At 34.0% G+C, this 8,912-nt stretch overlaps 1 protein-coding gene across 1 annotated transcript in view; it reads right to left on the bottom strand.

Annotated features, from left to right (window-relative positions):
- Nucleotides 4,340-8,912, bottom strand: part of LOC109846820 (synaptotagmin-4-like) — a 16,541-nt gene continuing 11,968 nt past the window's right edge. Inside the window, exons 4-11 of the mRNA XM_020416063.1 lie at nucleotides 8,401-8,452; nucleotides 7,596-7,675; nucleotides 7,356-7,506; nucleotides 7,045-7,275; nucleotides 6,334-6,633; nucleotides 6,136-6,260; nucleotides 5,271-5,529; nucleotides 4,340-4,507 (exon numbers count right to left, since the gene is read on the bottom strand). Of these exons, the coding sequence (XP_020271652.1) occupies nucleotides 4,340-4,507; nucleotides 5,271-5,529; nucleotides 6,136-6,260; nucleotides 6,334-6,633; nucleotides 7,045-7,275; nucleotides 7,356-7,506; nucleotides 7,596-7,675; nucleotides 8,401-8,452 (1,366 nt within the window). The remainder of the gene's footprint in view (nucleotides 4,508-5,270; nucleotides 5,530-6,135; nucleotides 6,261-6,333; nucleotides 6,634-7,044; nucleotides 7,276-7,355; nucleotides 7,507-7,595; nucleotides 7,676-8,400; nucleotides 8,453-8,912) is intronic.

Here is an 8,912-nt window from a genome sequence, read left to right as displayed (position 1 = left end):
AAGGTGAGAACTCAATTAGGCTCAACTCAATGTCACACTATCCCACAACCCAATTATATAATGTATGCAAATACAATAAGCTCAATGGTTGTGTGTGCAAACAAAGAGTAAATCAAATCAAACTAAACTCAATATAAAACTAGCTTTAATAGAAATGATAATCAACAAATAATTATAAATAAAAGCTAGACTTGAGTTTAGGAAAACTTCTCTAGATCAAGATGAAGAGATGGAGATATGAAGCCCAAACAAGAAGATGATCTCCTCCACTTGTAAAAATAATCTTCAAACCAAACAAACACTAAAACTCACTTAAACCCTTGTTTAAAACTCTTTAAACTTGTTTAAAACATTTCTTGAGTTACCTTAGAGGTATGAGGGCATGGGGTATATATAGGCTCATGAAACAACCCCAAAAACCAACAAAAACACCCCCAAAACATTAAAATAAACAAAAAAACAGAACTAGTCGTTACTGTAGCAACGGTCGGATGCTACAGTACTTCGGTCGACTGGTACGGTCGGCATGGAGTATATATAGGCTCATGAAACAAGCCCAAAAACCCAAGAAAACCAAGCAAAAAGACAAAAATAACGGATATATATAAATCTGGAAAATATAGCCGTTAGCTACAGTAACCAACCTCCAAAGACATTTCCGGTCGACCGGAGTACTGTAGCAGTGTGTAGCTGTTTTGTAAAATCAATTTAAAATAGTAAATGAACTCCAAAAATTATGAAATTTTGTGGGAATGTTCTAGACATGTAGAATAACATTTCAGAGAAAGAATTTCTGAAACATCTTTTCCCAGTTGAGAGAAATAAATATTTGAACACAAATTTACAGTTTCTGAAAAACTGTTAACATATACGATTTTGTAAAATCAATTAGGCACAGTAAATCAACTCCAAAAATAGTAAAATTTTGAGGAAAGTTTCTAAATATGTAGATAAACATGTCAGAGAAAGAATTTTTCAAATATCACTTCCCATTTGCGAAAACTCATCTGTTTTGTGAAACATGCACGAACATGTGCACGAACGAAAACATGATTTTGTAAATTCCATTAAACATAACAAATCAATTCTAAACTTGATGAAACTTTGCGAAATGTTTGTAAACATGAAAACAAACATGTTAGAAAAAGAATTTCTCAAATTGAATTTCCATTTGTGAAAACTCATGTATTTTGCAAGTGTGTCCAAAGCATGAAACTCAAAACCATGCATGTATATATATAACTATATATATACATAGAAACCAAATACGTGTGTGTATATGATATTGAGCTTAAGGTACTTAACACACATAATATAAAATCTAAACTAGATTAACCAAGCCGATCTTGATCTTCAATAAGCTCTCAACTTGGTACACATGCGGATGAACCGCCAACCTCCATTTGATATGATCGTTATGGCGCAATCCATCCATCCTCCAACTACGTTGTTTGTCTACAAAACATAGGAATGCACAAACACTAGACAAACAACATTAGTAATAAATTGTTTGTTAAACATCATCAAAACAAGAAGGCCAACACAGAGTACTTTACGCAACCCCTAAACATTGCCTTAGACACCAACTAATCCAAGAAAACTTGAACTGGTTCACTTAGGGATTCTTTGTTCCTTATTGAGCTTAAGTCCTTAGGGGCCAATGTCTAATGAGTTTTAGAAGGCTTAGGTTTGTGAAGTGAGGAATTAGTGATTTGTGGGCTAAGGAAAGGGTGATGAAATCCCTTACCTTATATTGATTATGGGTTTTTGCCTTTAAGAATATTTTCAAGTGTGTGTCAAATCAAGATGCTCAAATTACTTTGGTGGATTCCTACTAACTATATGCAATGCAACCCTATGAATTAAAAGCGACTACAAAAGGATGATAAAAAGAAAATCTTTTTTTATTAGGGTTAACAATCAAACAACTACGAGAAGGGGGAAAATTGTTTGAATTTATTATCTTTGTTTGTAAATGTTCAAGTGGAGGGTGGACTTTATTATGGTCGACAAAAATATTTTTTTTAGATCCTAATTGTCTTTAATTGTGAACCTAACTAAAAAGGGTGGTATTAAAAATACTAGAAAGAAGAGTTACCCAAAAGCAATTCTTCAAGTTCTAGATCTCCAATCCAAGATTTTTAAGCTCCAAACGGTTCCTTCATTAGAAAACACATAAGTTAAAAAACCAAAATAATAAAATCCTACTTAGCACCTTTCCTGGGAACGACGCCAAAAACTTGATGGGGGCATAATCATGAACCAAAAGTTGTAAGTGCACAACTAATTAAATTATAATATAAAGAGTTATCGATCCCACGAGGAAGGTGTATTATAGGAGAAAATTAAAATCGGTTCGTATGTTGTGTGTGTGATAATTAGGAGTGATGATAGATATGATTGTAGAGAGATGGAGAGAATGAGAATGATTGTGTGTAAAAAATGATATTGAGAGTGATAGATAAAGAATAAATAAAATTACAAGAAAAGAAAGGAAAAAATGAAGGAAATAAAACTTAAGAAAATAAAAGAAAAGGAAAAATAAAGAAAGAAAAGAATGAGAGTTCAATTAAAGATATGAGGAATCTAGAATTAAACTCACCTCAAAGGAAAAGGTAATTCCCTAGAGAGTTCTGGCCTCAAGACTAATCAAAGAATATAAAAATAAAAACTAATCCCAAGAGGGTTCTAGCCTCAAGGTGAATAGTGTAAGAAAATAAAATCTAACTACAAAATAAATTATAAAAACTAAACTACAAAATAAATTGCAAGAATTAAATACGAGAAAATAAATCTACTTTATAAGCATGAAATAAATCTACTTAATAAGCATGAAATAAATCTACTCTATAAGCATGAAATAAATCTAAAGCAAGAGGGTTCTAGCCTCTTGGCTATTTAAAGAAGAAAATAAAAAGATAAAAATATTAACAAAGATGAAATTTACCACCCAAGAGGGTTCTAGCCTCAAGATGAAAGCAAACCTCACTCTTGAACTTCATCTTTATCCCATCTTCATATTCTTCATCAAATAAAGAGAAGAAAAGAAAATATGAAGAGGTGAAAAAAATTCTTTTATTGATTGTAACAAAAAGTTACAAAATTGGAAGGTCTTCTCGATTAAGAGTAACCCTCCTCTCCAAATGGAGTTACAAAATTTTTCACACCCTAAACTCCTCACTCTCTACCCCTATTTATAGTAAAAATCAATGAATGTGAGCCCTTGGATTAAAATCTTATCCAAAACTATCAATAATCAACCCTTAATTCGTAACAGAATTGTCAGTATCAATGCCAGCATTGATGCTGGCATCGATACCGGAATTGATGCTAGCATCAATGTCCTATCAAAATTCTACCTTCACGGATGACTTCGTCTCATCGAGATATGTGATTTTTATATATTATATGTTAAATTCCACTTTCTGGATTGAGAGATATTGTCGTTTCTTTACGGCCAACCATCTTGAATATATTTTTTCATATTTGATTTTTTTATTTTCTCTGGATTCTACAGGCTACTCGGCTTGATTCTGGGCTTAGGCTTTTTTGGCTCTTGCTTGTATTCTTCATTTAATTCATGAGTTTTTTGTTAAGAGAAGAGATCTTGGGTTTTATTCTTGATTAACCTGCAATTAAAGATAAAAATAATTATTAATGGTATATTTATTCATGTAAAATATTTATTCACGTAACAGAATCTGTCTGCCTGTTTTCTTCGTCGTTTTGATTCCAGCTCTTGTCTCGACTTTAGGTCTACACTTTAGACTAACAAAGTAATGTACTAATCTAAAATTCTTAATTTCCTTAATAGTTACCGGATTTGAATTCTAACCATAGCATTTGCCCAAACGCTATCAAAAAGGTTCCAACCATAGCGTTTTCATGTAGCTATAAAAGGGTATTCAATAGCGTTTCTGTATTGCTATGACGAATATCTTTCATAGCGGTTGAAAAATGCTATTATTTAGTTTTCATTCATAGTATTTCAACACTGCTATTGTCTTACATTTGATAGTGTTTGAGTTACTACAATGGCGTTTCAGCGAATGCTGTCTTTCTTTTTTTAATAGCATTTCAGCAATTGTTTCTACTTCTTATAGCATTTCAGTTGTTCCTATAAACCTTTGAGGTTGAACTAGAAATAGCTTCCAATTATAACAACCATAAAAGCAAATATTTCATTTAAAGGTTCAAACTGATACATAACCAAGTTGTAGCATATAAGAAGAGTCAACACAAATGTGCCAAAAAACAAATACTAGTCTTTGGATAATCCAACATGGAGTGCAAGAAATTAACCATAGTACATAGAACAACACAACCTAACTTTGCTGCATTACATATGACTTGGGAGACTCATCATGTACATAGCCACATCGGCGAACATAAGCATTACATATGACTTGGGAGACTCATCATGTACATAGCCACATCGGCGAACATAAGCTTTCAGTGGTCCATCACCAGACATTACCACCATATCGCTCCTCTTTGCGATCAAGGCCTGCAAAACCAAACTGTATACAGAAATAATTTTGCTACATGTTCCTGATGCATACAGATGTATAACTATTACATAAAATCTTAGTTTATTTAGATTTCTGTAATTCCTTCCCAAGGAGTGGTACAAGCTAACTTTTAAGAAAATCAAACACAAATTATCATCAGTCAGGGTGGCCACTGGGTCCAGCACTAAGAAAGGCATCGTGAAAACCACTAACCCATAAACAAGGTTGGATTACAGTTATAAATTGAATATCCAAGATCCAATCATTATCAATAAGAGGAAGGAAGCTGTCATGGAAGAATCAACGTGAGACCACCAAAATTAAGGACTTGCTAATACAGATCAATGCCATCAAACGACATAGCACAAAGAAGCATGAAGAGATCAATGTCACACACGACCTGACACAAAAGGAAGATCCAACAATTACAAGTACATGCTCCATTTTTTCACCTAAGGAGTATCAAGCACGTCAGCTAAAGGATCTCTTATTTGATAGAGAGAATTATTAGGAAAGTCCAAGAAGATAGAAATAAGTACCAACACCAGCAGCTTGGATTAAAAAAAAAATACTGAAATAGCGGGAACAAAATTGTTAGCAAATCTAGTTATAAAGACCGGTAACTTACATGAACTAGCAGAAACATAAGAATCAACAATACAACCTCTAAACTCATAAATTGTACATAAGAACAAGCAAACCATTAATTGAAAGTATAAAACTTCAAGAGTCTATTAATTGAAAGTTATATAGATGTACCTGATGATTTCCAACTAATTTATGGATCATAGTCTCCAAATGTTGTATTCTATTTTGGAATTCAGAATTTTCCTCTTTTAGCTGGAGCACATGCTTGTCTCTGGCTTGTAAGAAAGATACTTTGCTTATAGTAACTCCTCTTCCCATTCCTCTTAATCGCCCATGTTTATCTTTTCCTAATACTTTAGAAAGAGCATCTTCTCTCACATTAGTTGATGAGGATGAAGGTGTAGCAGTTTTAATTTTTTTTAAGCTTATCCTGAAAGGTACAACATATATATGTATTACATTATATATACATGTTCTTCTAAAAAAGTAATATATATATTCACTCATATGCAAAATTAGTGTCCTTACAATTGTTTCACCAACTGCTGAATTCACCGGTGTACCATCTTTTTTTGTGTGAGTTTTGATCCAAGCTTTAACCCTTGACACACTAGATGGGTTTGCACTATTTTTTTCTACAATGATTCATGTTTAAAAAAAAGAAAGACTGATGACATACTCATAACTTTGCATTAAGAAAACATATATCAATGTATAATATGTATTACCATATCAGCTGTTAATCTAACCATTCCCTTGTGACTGCAAGTGTGTGGGACTTGTCTGCACCTTAATGCCTTGAACTTTTCACTTTTGACCTGGAGACCTTGGTCCTTTATCATAATAACATCTCTTAATATAAGCTTGTGATTAATTATCTCAGAAAAAACATACCTTAAACTCTGGACTTGTTTTTGTCTTGATAAATTTCTTCCAAATTGCTAAAGATGCTATGTTGTCTGGTTTGAGCTGAAGTCTTTGTTCCTTCTTCTTTGTTGCTCATATTTGAGCAACTAGTCTTAATTTTGAGGCCCGCCAAAGACATCCCTTTCCAAAAGTGTCATGGTCCCAGACTTCCAAAATAAGCAGATCATGTAGCCCATCTTCCACCACTATGTCGAAAGTATGATTCCATACTGGATGCAAGGTATCATGTAAAACCTAAAGGTGGGAATAAAAAAACATGCAAAGTTATATTAGGTATAAGAATTACATATGGATTCCAAAACCTTACGCTTGTTTTGTTCTTTGTTCCAGATTTTTTCATAGTGATCACAACAAAAGGGTCTGCCTTTCCCATAACATCCATCACGGGCAATTCCTCGGCAGCTATAATTATCACGGAAAGCACTCCTCTTACAATGACCTCTTTTTTTCTCTGAGTTAATGTCTTTTCGATCTCAGCAGTCTCAGCACCATCAATCTCACTCTTCATAGTTTTTTCGAAAGTCGTAAGAGAAAGCTTTTTATTGATGAAAGGATTAGTAAATTCATTTTCCATGCCAAAAGGGCAGTATAGAAGCTCTAGATGTACCTAGTGAGGTAAAAAGAAATGCATCAAATAAAATAAGGTAAAACTAGGGGAAGAATACAGAAGGTGAGAATGGGAGCAGGTAATAGAGATGAAACATCATGTGCGCGCAAGCTCCCGAAAAATACCAAAACGCTCTCATGCATAATTTTCTCACTACATCTCTCATAAAAGAAAACTACGTAAAACATGCTACCTAAGTAAATACAAATACTCTACAAAACTTCATTTTAATAATTTAACATGGCCAGCCCAAAATAGTTATCCACCTTTCGATAAAGTTTTATGTTTTTAGGACATGTACATTTGCAGAAGAGGTGTCCTTTTCGCATGTCCATCAAATATTTGTTATGAAACCCCTAATACGTCAAACAGAACTAGAAATAAGACGACCATCATAATTCTTGAGCTTACCTGGCCCCTGTCTTTCCTGTCTCTCTGAATTTCTAAATCTTTAACAAACTTCAGCCAAACAACCTTCACTTTCCCAGGCTGAAGTTCTAGCAGCTTAAATTGAGCCATACCAATAAGTTCAGATGCTTGTACCCCTTCATCATCATAAACCTTGACGATCAAACGTTGGGTTGACACATCTTCAACTATGAACTCAAAGTGTTCATTCCAAATAAGATTCAATTCATTGTTCTCTAAGCAATCCAAGTTATTTAGGAATAATATGATAAGAATATCTTAGAAAAGTAACAAAGATTAACATGCACACTTACAATTGTTTTGCTAGTCTTCATCCTATCAGGGAGTGGATGTATATAGGCAACAACAAATGGATCGGATTTTCCTACAAGATCCTTGTTTGCTAAACCTTTAGCTTGAACAAGCTTTACTTCCAAAACTCCAACAGGTTTCAACTCTAGGCCACTACACAAGAGGACTACAATTATTCACACTTTGGAAAAATCCCAAACATGCCTAATACAATAAAAGGTGCATAGGTAGCATTATCATACCTATAATCACCAGGTAAAATGAGAACAATTTTCCGTACAGGCCAGGTAATGAAATCTTCAATAACATTGTGTATAGTATCCTGAAGAAATATTTAATATCAAGGAGATTGCACTGCATAATTACATTCAAGGGAGGATTACAAGAAACCCTCTTTGAAATATTTAATATCAAGGAGATTGCACTGCATAATTACATTCAAGGGAGGATTACAAGAAACCCTCTTTATCTATACCTTGTTCTTCAATAAAACACTGCATAATTACATTCAAGGGAGGATTACAAGAAACCCTCTTTATCTATACCTTGTTCTTCAATAAAACTCCTCATCTAAAAAAGTTTATAAAAACCCTCATCTATGATGATTAATGAATAATCTCTTAACGGGATTTTATTCTTCAAACATCCATACGTTTGTACTTGAGTAAACGTTATTGTCCGCAGTTATGATTTTGGGAGTTAAAAGGAAAGAAATATTGAAATGTTACTTCTTTTGATATAAAATACTCTCTTTTTTAGTATTATTAAACTAAAATTCTTAATGTTGACGTATAACCAGATGTTTAAAGAACCAAACTCCATTGCAATTAATGTTGACGTATAACCAGATGTTTAAAGAACCAAACTCCATTGCAAAACTAACCATTTCTTTAATTATCATAGATGAAGGGTTTTCTTGTTGAACTTTTTAGATGTGGGGGTTTATTTAAAAATGGCATATAGATTAAGGGCGTTTCTTGTAGTTTACCATATATTGCATAAACACAGGAAAACATAAAATCAGATACAGAGCAGAGCACTTAGAACCTCAATAACATCAGTAATACAAGGAAGGGATGATAGTTCACCACCAATTATATAATTCATCAATGAGTAAAATACACAATAACTAAGAAATTGAACTAAAAAAACCAGCAATTATATAATTCTTCAAGTTATTGATCTTCACCTCAGTCACCTCGTCAAGCCTCTTCAGATTTCTCCCTGAGCTCCTAGTGCTCTGCATCACATATTCATCACAACTAATCTCACAAAATAACTACCCAAAAAAAATCAAAAATCAAAAGAAAATGGTTTTAGACATCGGTTCTCTTAAACCTTTCAGATTCTCAAATTAATCCCTCGAATCTTCAAAATTGCTACTTACTGTGTGGTATTGTTTGGGATCCGGTATTGTTTGGGGAGAAGGAGAAGGGAGGGGTTTCGACGGTGGAGGAGAGACGAGGAGGGGCTCCGTCTCCGGTGATCAAAGAAGAGGGGGGGGGGGGGGGGGGTGGGGGGGGGGGGGGGGGGGGGGGGGGGGGGGGGGGGAGAGGGGG

The sequence above is a fragment of the Asparagus officinalis genome, chromosome 7, assembly GCF_001876935.1.
Source record: "Asparagus officinalis chromosome 7, Aspof.V1, whole genome shotgun sequence".
Lineage (NCBI taxonomy): Eukaryota > Viridiplantae > Streptophyta > Magnoliopsida > Asparagales > Asparagaceae > Asparagus > Asparagus officinalis.
Note: the sequence above shows the minus strand (reverse complement) of the source record. Positions and strands in the feature narration are given on the sequence as shown.